General features: G+C 31.1%; 1 protein-coding gene and 1 long non-coding RNA gene across 2 annotated transcripts; one reads left to right on the top strand and one right to left on the bottom strand.

Annotated features, from left to right (window-relative positions):
• Window positions 1-385: 385 nt before the first annotated feature.
• Window positions 386-13067, bottom strand: LOC131945174 (uncharacterized). Its single transcript, XM_059306196.1, has 8 exons — window positions 12947-13067; window positions 7181-7518; window positions 6758-6878; window positions 6401-6498; window positions 5877-6057; window positions 5530-5687; window positions 4712-4889; window positions 386-3979 (listed from the first exon to the last, which is right to left on the bottom strand). Exons 2-8 carry the CDS (start codon window positions 7472-7474, stop codon window positions 3588-3590), a joined length of 1422 nt encoding a protein of 473 aa, XP_059162179.1. The 5' UTR covers window positions 7475-7518; window positions 12947-13067; the 3' UTR covers window positions 386-3587.
• LOC131945177 (uncharacterized) lies at window positions 10638-11332 on the top strand. The gene is made up of 2 exons (XR_009387118.1): window positions 10638-11057; window positions 11198-11332. It is a non-coding gene; the product is annotated as an uncharacterized LOC131945177 (long non-coding RNA).
• Window positions 13068-13455: the final 388 nt, after the last annotated feature.

Below are 13455 nucleotides of genomic sequence, written 5' to 3'. Positions count from 1 at the left end.
TATGTGGTTTTAAGTATCTAGAATGAACACTCCCAAGTTTTATTGGTACATTCAGAAAAAAATGTATATTTTCTGATAACTTTATAAATAGGTTTTGTAAAATTGATAGCTGTATAACATAATAAATTGTATACTATGCATTATGTAAAGTACGGAAATTATTTGCCATTTTTTAAGTATAAAATCATTTTTACTTAAATTGTTTGCAGTGCAAAATGGCCAAAGAAGTCACTATGCCACAATTTTGCATTATTAAATTATTGTACAAATACATTTTTGTTTGTCATGTGTGTATTGATTCACCCCGATTTCTTAATATCTCAGCTTGCAACCCAGTAATAGCGAGGGAAAGAAATGATTTTCAACTAAGCACAAAGTCCATGAGCAGGTTATATAAATAAACTTTTACTTGGTTTTTATTACAGTAACAAACAAAAATAATACAGGATTTAAAAAATGAGCGGTTAACATGATTGTATCTACCTTGTGCTGAAAGCTTGAATCATCATAAATTATGTCCAACTCAAAATCAAGCAACTATTGTTTTTTAAAAGTTTAGAATAAAGGGGTTCAAAGTCCACGGGCTCTTCAAGTTGTTGCAAATATGAGTTAAACATTTTCAACACTAAATAAAATTACTAGAACCTGGTCATCAACTTGCCACCTTCAGCTAGAGAATGAAAACCAGCTTGCACAGGTTTGCCAACCACAACTTTCTAGTGAAAAGGAAAGAGAATACAAATAACCAACATAAAATCAGGTAATACCAGTACAGTGGGGATGTAAAACATGAAATATAGTTACATGAAATTAAAAAATGAGATTAATTTACCTACAATGAGTACTTTATAAAGTTTAAGCTATTCTTCAAGACAATACAATTAAGCTATAGACAGTAGAATTTCAAAACAGCTTGTTTTAAAGCTCCCAGGATTGTACCAAAAAAATTCTGGAAATAAATTCTGTAATGTTTGTGTTAAATTTTTAAATAACAAAAACAGCAGAACATGTGAGCCCAGTGTTGAATTTTAATTATTTTTTTTCTTTAGAATAAACCTTATACTCCAACGTTTTTAATACAAGTAAAACATACATGTTTTATTATGTCAAAGTGGGCCATTAATTAGAACACAAGAAAATATTTCAATCAGGTAGGCTACAGAGAGTACATTCATTACTGCATTCACCAAAAGAGGTTTTAAATGTAAATAATGTTGCAGATAAAGATTTTGAAATTTAAGGACTTTTTTGTTTTTAATGGATAAAAATGTATAGAATGAGTGAAAAAAAAGTTACTCAAAGAAAAATTGGGAGGTGCTTATTGTATTTTTAAAAACACTATCCAATTAGAGTAAGCCTTAAATTGTGAACAGAAGAGATGCCCCACGCTATTAAAAGTAAAGCAAGTAAATTTTGAGATTTATTTTATAATTCTTAACTGATGCAAAGAGATTCAATCATTAATTTACATTGTTATTTTGTACAAAATATGTTTCAATATATTAAATTAAATACCATATTTTAAATAAATTAAACCCCTCATTTGAATCTAACACAGAAAATGCAAATTTTCTTTTGATTTCAAGCTAATAAATTTTGTTTAACAAAATTACTTGTTACGGTGAATAAACATCAATCATTAAAATGTAAGAAAAAACATTGATCATTTTGGCTAGAAAGTTTAGTGAATATTTTAAAAACTTAATAAAATGGTAATATGTAAAGTGAGAGTGGAAGGAAAATGCTCAATTACACTGAGAATTTTTGTGTAACAACTATGCTACTCTAGTGGTGAAAATGTTTCTTACCTTAAAACACCAAACATTGTTAAGCCAAAGTTAAGGAAAACAATAATATAAGGCAATTTACTGCAGTTGAATGCTAAATTTTATAATACAAATATGTATTGCTAAAAGTTAAATAAGCTCAAAATAGTTAATATTGAGAGCATCATGATCACTAAAATTTTTATATAAAAAAGTAATAATGTTTTATGAAAACTTATAATAACAATAAATATAATGGGAATAAAACATGAAAAAATAAAACAAGGGCAGACAATTCTGGCAGAACAGTTTGAACAACCATTATTCAAATATTTACTGTTTTGTAATGTTTGACAATAGCTTTTAAATATAAACTTTTCCTGAAAATAACTACTGGTTCAATTAATTCTTCATTTTTATAAACCTTTTAATCAGTCATCACAAAATCACAGATTTGACTAGTATTTAAATGTACAAGAATGGTGAAGCCACATCAAAATTACATCAATGTAATGTATTCAACCCAAGGCATTTTCTTTTTTCATAGCCTATATGTCATTAAAACATCTTAAATTTTATATTCATTATATATTACTTTTTGTACTAAAAAAGAATACACTTTAAACTGATTAAAGGTACAACTTAACAAATACAGAAGAACCAAAACTAATATTCAAGTTCAATAGTTAGAATATATCTGTAAACATCTAAAATCAAGTACTTTCTGATATTAGCTACCAGTAATTATATCACAATGTGTAAAAACAATGTATGTCTACATCAACAGATATTAAGGAGGTACATCAAATGGTTCATGCAAATCTCAACATTGTGAATTGTTTTACAGCATACAAAGACAGTCAAACAGTGATATAAATGCAAACGTATTTTTGTGGGCTGCACCAAAGCATAACCCCACAGTACCAAAGTGAAAGATTAAGCCTTTATGCAGAGCTCAGCTGAAATTGTTCTCAATCTTTTGAAAGACAGTGAAAATTAATGTACAAGGTTGGAAATCATTTATAGATGGCTGCTGTAACATACACTGTCATGAATGAGTTTGTGAAGTTCAAAATTTAGTTTCATTAATCTCATACTAAACTTAATAATAACAGATGGTTGATGCTTTAGTATGTATGAAAATGCTAAAGATGTTTTAAAATGTAGAAAAAATAAATTAGTAACATTAACCCTGCTTGTTGAGCTGATTAAAAAATATTTAAGACATTCCAAAGTGTTTTTTACATCTCTATTCTTCACTACAGACTTAACTTGAAGTAAAACTATTCAAATTATTCTTTTAGTATAAATACAGGAACAATTATTGTTAATCCAAGATGTATAAGAATTGCAAAGTGATTGAAATGTGATGGCCATGAACTAAAGATTGCTTAAATGGAGCTGTCATAAAAGATAAAACATTTTGAAGAAAGACTTGATACTTGAGAGTTTCAACACAAGATTTTCTTGAAGCTGTGTTTTATTGATGTTACTGAAGTTAAAACACCTTTCTAAACATTTAAATAGTTGATTAATCTTTGTTTTCATTGTAAAAAAATTACTATAAAAAATGTTTTTAAATAAACTATGTTTTGTAGTCTTTCAAATACCATATTAGTTTCAGTCTAAAAAGCAATATATAAATCTTCAGATACCACAGATAAATAGAATTATAACACAACATAAAATAAACCATTAAGGGGACTTAATTCAAGTGAACTGGTATTGACATATCAAAATCTCAAAAGACATGGCTCGTGCTTAGTAAGTTATCTCCCAACACAAGATATTCATCTCTCATAGTCCCCTCCCTTCCTTCTATCAAGATATCACACAGCCACACTTTGTCTTCACAGAGTCTGGTGGGCCAAAACTCTTTGAGCTTTTCTTCTTTTTCCTGTGTCTTCTGGGGATTTCACTGCAGCCACTACTTGGCCATTTGTTTTGAATGTCAAGTTCAGTTCCGCAGGTGTGTTCTGATGACCTGGAAGCACAAGACAACACACTACGGGGATGCCTGCATGTGGAAAATTTACGTATGCACTCTTTGATGTAGTTTTCATAGCGTAGATCTAGTTCTTTGGCTGCAGATATTTGTTCCAGGCGAGCTGGGATCTCAACAGCCCTAGCACAGTCTCGAGAGCAGGCCCAGTGCTGAAAAGGAACACAGGTGTTCCCTAAGTATGGATTCTTGAAAGTTATCACCTTGAAACCTATTGAAGAAAATTGGGTATTAACAGCAGTGATATAAAACATTTATAATTAATTTTTTATAACTTTGATTGCTCTAAAGAAATTAAGTCTTCTTTTAACCCTGTGAACTCAAGTTACTGCTTTTTCTGTCTAGTCTTAAATCTACATGCACCAACAGACTGATAAATTGGACTAAGACACCTTTCCTAAGATTGACAGTCCCTACATAATAATGCGATGATTAAAAAGTACTGTTTTACTCATTGGTAAGTTCTTATCATTGCTGTGTGCACAAACATTTGTTCTGTTTATCATTTGCAATTAATGATGAAAAGACTATCTCAATTTCCAACAATCAGCATTCTCCTTCTGTCCATACCTGTCTATGTCTGAAAGATGGGTCTACCTATTGGGAGGACCCACATACTAAGTAGAAATATTGGCAATAATTCATGTACAAATGGTCATTAAAATAATAAAATTAACTTTGTTGTTATATTCGTAGTCTTCATTTGTTTAAAGAGTCTGCAGTGTGTACATTAAGCTCTGGAGCCCAAATGGTAATGGAGATTTTATGATCAGGAGCTAAGGGTTCAACGGTTAAGTTCTTCTGAATTAATAGTAAACATCGTTTCTTGAACGGTGTATTTAAAACACATTTATCTTAAAATGGCTGTCCTATAAGTTATAGGCTCAGTTTCTACTATAAAAAATATTCTTGCTGTTTCAAGCTGAAAAATCAAAATGCTCACCATTAGTATTAGATAGACATGCTTTGTCACAGTGATGACAGATATTGAAGAGCCGATAAATATCTGCTATATAATCTTTCAACACTGGAACAATGTTTGGGTCTTCAAAGAAATTTCTTTTTGAACCAATTAAAGCTTTAGCTGCCCAGAACTGAAGACTTTCATGCTTTCCATAGGCCTAAAAATTAAATCATAATATATTTTGTTACTTACAAGCACATCTCTAAAAGGTTAAGTTCACAGTTTTGTCAAAACTAGGTTACAACATTAAAGACAAGCTTTTTTGAATCACAAGAAAAGGTAATTGAAAATATTTTAAAATGTGTTCTCAAGAAATCTGTTGCATTTCTTACAATGAGAATCGGTTAAGAAATCTAAATAATACTCATTCATTGTCAACAAGGAACATCCTGTATAGCAAAACAGTCCTTTAGACCAGGGTCTCCAAACTACGGCCCGAAATGTCCTCTCATCCGGCCCGCGGAGATCTTTTTGTCCAAGGAAAAAACGTTTGTTGGTGATGGCCGAGGAACTTTGCCCAAAAAATTAAAGACATTCCTGGAAGAAACTGGTCCCCGAACTGAAATTTGATAGTTAATGTGGCCCTCGGACTGAAAAGTTTGGAGACCCCTGCTTTAGACCATACTTATTTGCCTATACAAAATAAAATGTTTACAAGATTTCAATACTTAAAACTTAAGCTAAACAAAAAATATCTTATAAGTAAAATGTGACAAATGTGACACCTGGGAAAACTGAACTAATGCAAACATGCTCTTAAATATTTTGTAAAAACTAAACAGGATAAAAGTGCTCACCTGTGTTTCACAAGTAACTGGAATAATACGAAGATTAACATCTGTGTGGTACCACATGAAGGTGGACTTAAAGTAATTATGGTTTCCATGGCGATGAACAGTTTCAAGTGCTGGCAGATAAGGTAAAAACCCAGGCAAAGCATCCAGCAAATTATTATCTTTTCAAAAGAAAGATATTCAGTAAATAGGTTGCAATTTTAAAACAATAAATATAAATAAAACAGTATTGTTTTGTAAAACTTCAGTTGATCAAAAATGACATGTAAATATTTGTAAACTAGAGATCTAGTTCAAATGTATTTAAAATTTATGAAAGATTTATTTTTAAATATAACAAAAACACTTACCCAAATACAAAGTGTGTAGATGTGTTAAAAATGTGAGTGAATATGGTAGGGACCACACAGAAAGTTTATTATTAGTTAGTGCTAGGTATTCCAGGTTTGACATTCGTCCAATATCACAAGGTAAATACTCCAAACTGTTGTACTTAAGGCTTAAATATTTCACATTTGGGCATCTGAATATCTAATAAAGAAAAAAACAACAGTTTTTGGCTTTAAAAATTAGTATTATTTGATAATTTAATGAGAAAGGAGAATTTTAATGGCATAAAAAGCAAGTGCGTCAAAAATTTTGTTTTTATATCTACTTTTTAGAAAATGCTTTTAAAATCTTATGGATCATGTTACTTTTAAAGTACAATAACTTCAGGATCCCTGAGAAAGTACGCTTTACAGTTTAGTTTCCCCTCATCAAAACACAGAGAAAACAAAACCATGTTGAACTTTAAGAATATTATTATGTAACTGTATATATTGATAGTAAATAGCCTACTTTATAAATTCATAAGAATAGAAAGAGACATTACTTCTCTAGGTAATCGATTGTCATCACCAAATTTAAACATGCTGTCAAGACTTAGAACTGTGAAGTTGTGTAGGTTTAAGTACCGCATCATTAGGGTTTCTGAAATATAACAGTAAGTTCCAATTTCCCAGCATTTAAATAAAATTTACTATTAAAATCTTGTGGTATTCCTCAACAAAAAGCCATGTTCTTTAGAGTCCATACAGCTCTGATAGGCAGATGACTCTAGTCTTTAAAAGCTCAAATTAGAAAAAAATAAAAGCGCCTAGAAATAATGCTTATCACACTAATTATTCAGGCCCTGTGGTGAAAGAAACATTACTACTTTTATGCAAAATAAAATAAATGTCTTCTTTACCTCCATATTTTGGAAACTTTTTGCACTTTTCTCTCTCAATTTCTTCCTTCACAAATTCTAACAAATGTCGAGGGCGTCTATGAATCATAACAGAGAGGAACCACAAATCTTGATGAATATCCTTAAAATAATATTGAGAAACAATTTTATTAGGCTGCAAACACTTAGTTTCAAGAAAGATATTAATAATACTAAAATGAGAAAGAAGTATTTAAATAATGTATCTAAAACTATTTATATTTTAATAACTAAAAGCTTTAGGCAACTGTTTCAGTTACTCAACTAAATGATTATGAATTACTTTTGAATTGCACTATAAACAAGCTGATAATTGAGAAGCTATATACACTTTGCTTATTCAAATGTATTTTTTAAATTAAAATACCCCTTAATTTAGTCACTTAAGGTAAGTAAATAGCTTACACCAAACCCTAGCTCTTCTAATGACTCTAAAGTCATTAATGTTGAATCATCATTAGTGCAAGCTGCCTCTAGATCTTCCGCTGCCCCAGGGTCTGCTCTTTTCCGCAGACGTTCACGCCACTCATACCACAGAGTTGGCTGTTGCTGAAACCTTCGAAAGAGTAGAAGTTCAAATCCAAGAAGCCGCTCATCCAATTTTTCCATCTTATCACTTGACTGATAATGTGGAGTCAGTCCCATTTTGAAAATTTCAAATCTATTCACACTAGAGTTGGAATGCCCTAGGTCTCCCATATTTACACTGACTGTGTACAGACCTAACCTAGTTATTTGGTTTACTGTAGATAAAATTGTAAAAATGCATTAATTTCAAACGTTATTTAAAAGATATTTTAATAAAATCAAATTCCCCCTAAATCTTAAGTAAAAATATGACAGTACTATTAGGTTGAATATTACAATTTGGCTGCTTCTATTCATACCTGGGTCCATATAGTCATGGACCACTATCCGTATCCAGCATTAAGTTTGGTACAATTTACAAAACTAGGGGGATTGTTTGAAGTTTATAAAGAAAAAGAGCATTGAGATTAACTCTGTAAAGTTGTTCTAACTGGCATGGAGGTTATATCCTACCTAAATCAACTAAATCAAAATTGAAACTTCACTTCACCCTATACTATGCCTACATTACTGTGACATATACATATTAGAAGACTAAGTCTGATTACAACACAGCACCCTTCCAATACAAGATTGGGTAAATATTTCAAGATGTTCCTACAGTGTTTTGTAGCGTAAGCTGGCAACCAGTCAAATGCATGCTTTCTCTGCATTTTGGTTAGTGGCTGACTTCATGTGACGCATAAACACTGCATTATGGGAGTTAAATAGGTCCAAAAAAAGCCTTTTTTTTAACACGTAGTTCAGATTTTTTAACATTTTAAAATATGCCCAAAAATTGTAGTTTAATTCAGGAGTACAAAAACTCAAACATGTTAATATGCTACAACTCCAAGTAGCTCTAATAGACCTACTGAAGAGGGTATTTGTATATTTTATATCATACTATTCTGGAAGTTTGTAATCTCATTTTGTAATTAATTAATTAGCTAATTAATTAGGTCTATTACTAGTAATAATGAAGGGAGATTTATTTTTCTTACAGCAAAACACACAACACTATGAGTGATTGGTATGTGGCCTGACCTATTTACATGAGATAGTTTATATATATTATCCCATTGTTTTGAGTTTATATTTAACTCAATGCAACAAGGCTTGGTTGAAGGCAGGCCAGGATCAGGAAGACATTCTGCCAAGGATGCAAGGGGCCAACTGGAAATATCAACCAAGATTGTATGGTTCAAGTTACTGGCTTAGTCTCAGTACTAACTTTTGTACTTAGCCTTAGCACCTAGAATCTAGGTCCTAGAATAGTCCTAGATCTAGAAACTAGATATAGATCTAGCCATGCAAATGGTTTTTCAAAAAACCTCTTGTTATAATAAGACGCCTAATAAATAAACTGGGAGTGATCTCCCCTAAACTTTCTCGAATATTCTTATATAAAAAGACACGGGATGGGAACTCGGGATATAGACATGAATTTTAATCCATTTTAAATACTTAAACTTTTTAAAATAGAATAAAATCTTGTAGAAAAAAGAATTGCACACCAGTGAACGCCAAATAAAATGTGCATAATAGTGCGGAATATCATTAGTACTTTATAAATTTACATTAGTTTTTGAGAAATCGGAAACAGCGTAAATTAGTACTTCCGGTCAACGGAAATTACTCAAAATTTGACAGAAGGTATAGAATTAGATCTTTTACTTACATATGAAATTTCATTTATCTATCTGAAATAGTACTCAAGTTATAGGCTTTTGAAAAATTCAAGGTAAAAAAAGTACCACTTCCAGTTATCGGAAATCGCTCAAAAGTTGATACGGATCTACGATTTTGATAAAATACTTATATATGAAATTTCAGCAACCTAGCTGTAATGGTACTCAAGTTTTCGTGTTTAAAACGTCGAGATTTGCAAAAATCTCAATTTTTTTTTTTTTGCTCTATTACAAGACTTTCTCTATACTTTGTATATACGAGAAAGTAAAAATAGTAATGGGTAGTTGTCCAGTCAGTAGTAGAGAATACACAGATGACAATTTAATACAGATCTTCCCCTTTGCCTTTTAGGCCTAGGCCTATTTTATTATATTTTATTACAAGAGTACGGCAGTCTAAACATATATGGCAGGAAACAGATTGGTACCGCAAAATGCATATTCGGTCTTCGCCGTTCATAAACTTTCTAACCAGACATCGTTCGGGGATTTTGTTTATACTGATAAATAGAGCAAGGTTTTTACAAGCTTCGTTAGCAACATTTTTGTGGAATTCGTTTTTTATGACATTTTGTGCCGCGGCGAAAGATGCGAAGTATGCAAATCTAGACGGAATGGATCTACTTGGAAAGTACATGTACTGCACTAATGAGGTAAGAAATAATATTTTGTAAAAATAACTATTATTTTTTTATGGATTTTTCATTAGAAATGATTGCTGTAAATTATGAAAGTAAAAAAAAGTATATTTGAATGCGTTTTTTACTTTAATTTGAACAAAATGACTGCCGAAAATTACGACACATTGGCGTCGCTGAAAGCGGGAATTTCAGTTAATTTTTTACGGATATAAAATTGTATTTTTTTACTCCGAAGCATGTATTTAAATAACAGTTAAGTTAAATCTATTTAATTCTGTAAAATATAATTATTATTTTGCCGTAGATACTTTTTTTAATATTTTTAATGATTTTCTGTCGCGGAAAATCGGTATTCGCACCATGCACGCACACGTAATAAAACTAGACTTATCTTTAAAACACGAGAATCTTGAGTACACTGCGAATAACAAAGTTTTTAAATTTTAGTTTACTTTTGACTTTAAGCCATTTGTTTTAAATCGAAATTAATTGATAATGTAATTATTTCAAAGTAAAAATTTTCCGTCGCAAATTGGGTTCTAACCTTCGCCACTGAACCAGCCTACGCACGACATTCGCGCGAGTCTGTTTCTTCGCAATAGTCTGTATAGTGTCGAGGGCTAATTCTAAAAAGAATCGAGTCCTTACTAATCTAATGTTTATTAAAATTAGGTACAATTGTTGGAACGCATGAGAAATAACAAATTAATATTTCTTTAAATCTATAGCCAAAAGAAAGTAGAACTTTATAACTCTGTAAATTATGAATCGAGGGACGGCTGTCGTGAAAACGGGAGCCATTTTACTCTTTTTTTAGGGTGACCTACTTTTATTATATAAGTTTAAAATTTATGAATTTGATAAGCGGCTGAGTAGCTGACTACGCATGCGATATGGCTGGCACGTTTTGGGATAGGGATCGAGTACACCTTAGAATTTTTTTTTTCTTAGAACTAAGCGTATTTTTTTTTAAATCAAAAGATACTTACATATCAGTTGTTGATTTCAATTTCATTATAGATCTAATCACTAACTTCAGTTTTTAAAAGTGATTTTGCTTCTAGAACTAGCGTATTTTCAAAATTACGTAGATTCTAAATCTAGATCTATTCACTTACTATTTGACAACCGTGTCAGTAAAATGAGGTCACCGCTTCCAGATTCTTAGGTTTTAATTATGTTTGTCATTTTGATCTATTATAAGTAGCATTAAAACAACTGCATCTATTATCAACATTGTTTTTATATGCCAGTTCTAATTATACATTCTGTTCATTACCAATTCTAATGAAATCGTATCAGGCCCTAACACCCTGTTCACCTACACTGACACTACACTTGAATGACGCCACAGACAGTCGTAACTTTAAATTAATGTTCAAAGTACTAAACAATTAATTCAATTATAATTAGCCATGTAAATGCTGCAACTATATTAAAAATTGGCATATAGACATATTTTATTAATTATGTTTTTTATATAGACCTTCTATATTTAACTCTGTTATTTTTTTCTTCCCCAGAGTGTTTCTAAAAGCCAGAATTTTAAAGGGGAGGGCGGTCGTTTTTTTTCTCAAGAATAATTATAGAAATAAGCTATAAACTGGTATATTTTGTAAAGTTTGACATAATTACAAATAAATGTATGCCTAAGTGACATTTCTGTGTAATTATATCGTTAATTTTGTGAATTTCGTGGATTTTTGGACCTCACTACATTTAGATGTAAAAAAAAATCTCAGTTGAGTGAGTGTGGTTAATCTACATTTTGAACGTGATGTAAATGTCTAGTGCTATTAATTTTTATATTTTTGAATTCCTCGATTGTTAAGCAACAAAATTGATATATAATATGTCAATATTTGTTACTTTGAAAATTGGCGAAAATCGACCCCAAAAGTAGATGCTTGAGGGTTGAATCTGTTTCCTGCCATATTAGGCAGAAAATTAGATGTTTTACTTATATGTGAAATTTTGTTTATCTGTCTCAAACAGTAATCAAATTATAGGCTTTTGAAAAAGTAAAACTAGAATAAGTGCCACTTCCTTTTTATCGGAAATCGCTGAAAAGTTGATACAGAACTACAAATTTGATATAATAGGCCTAAGCCTATATGAAATTTCATCTAGATCTATCTAGCTGTAATCCCATGTAATGGTACTCAAGTTATCGTGTTTACAGATATACACACACACAGACATATGGACAGAGTTGCAAAACCCAGTTTTTCCGACTCGCATAAAATGCCGAAACTTTGCTAAATCTGGGCGATTAAAGATGTCCCATACTGGCTGCTCTGTATGTGATGAAGTACTGAGATGTAAAACGGTGAAAACTGTCAAAATTTAATGTTATTTTGTGCACGATTACAATACTAACAATACTTCCTCTATACTCTCACTCTCAGCTGTTTACAAGAAAGTAAAAATATCAATTCTTTGGACACCAGCGAGTTGACGAGATTCCTTCCATAATGTTATTGACATGGAATAAAAACATGCTTTTTAGATTTAGACCGTAAAAATAAATAAAAAATAAAAACTTAAGCCTAAAATTAATTTAGAAATTTTATATTTTTAGAATAAATGCTATAAAAGTTGCAAATCCAGAGAACTTGAAAATAATTTGAGTTTAAGGCTACATTTCTATTTATTTTCATCAAGCCTAAGTTAAAACCGGATGTTTCACTTTCATAAGACAAATATTGGTTGGCTGTACAGTAACTTAGTGATCGATAACTATTTATTAGTATTTGTTTACAAAACTTTGCAGATCAAGTTTTTAAATAACAATGCAAATTTAAAAACCATGACCTAGTTTTTCTATTTTTAGCTTACAATGTGTACAATAAAATTTATGGCGGCCTATCGAGTAGCAGGATGCCATTGTTTATGTCACCATTACACGTGAAAACCAAATTGTTTTTGCTTTTTTTTTAATTTTTATTTAGTTAGGCCTACCGAAAATATTTAAAAAAAACATCAGATACATCCAATCTTTAGGAAAGTCTGAAAAAAACCAGACAGGCAGGATTTTATAACCATATCAATTATATTAAACTACGCCGTGCAGGATTTTTAAATTAATTTATGGACCTCTCAAATACCTTTGAGACTTTTCTCGCTGGTGTCCAATGGCCAATGGTGGTGATCACAGTCACAGCAGTACACTCACACACTGACACACAAATCATTTTTTTCAACGCTAAAAAACACAATTATCAATAGACTACGTCACTAGACTGTCAATCATACAATTTAGTAACAATTACCTTGATCTTGTATTTAAGTCATATTTATGAAAAAGGTTTGTTTTAATAACTGTCTAAATCAGGATCTAAATCTAGATTATCTTATCCTGCTATGTTGTTGATTGATAGAAGTGACGACGGATGTGAGAAAGAAAACAATGCAATTAAACAATTTATGTGTCGATAAATCACATTTACAGACTGTGAATAGACATAGATTGGATTATAATTATATTTCGACATTTGGCCTAGATCTAGATCTACTTAAATAATTGAAATAATTGTAAAATTAAGCCTTTTGTTCAATAAATTTCAGTTTCTATCGGTATTTTTAATTTGATTATCTACCTTCATACCTGATATATTATCACTATCATTACGCAATTGGGGTCATCCATAAATGACGTCACACTCGTAGGGGGGAGGGGGGTCCGTAATTTTGTGACGATTAGTGAGGAGAAGGAGGGGGGGGGGGGTGTTCAGATGTTGCGACGTCACATTTTTGCATTATAAAAAAGCAATATTAGAAA

Source organism: Physella acuta, unplaced genomic scaffold (genome assembly GCF_028476545.2).
Source record: "Physella acuta isolate Inbredline_101_S28 unplaced genomic scaffold, ASM2847654v3 ptg000531l, whole genome shotgun sequence".
In the NCBI taxonomy this organism is placed as follows: Eukaryota; Metazoa; Mollusca; class Gastropoda; family Physidae; genus Physella; species Physella acuta.
Note: the sequence above shows the minus strand (reverse complement) of the source record. Positions and strands in the feature narration are given on the sequence as shown.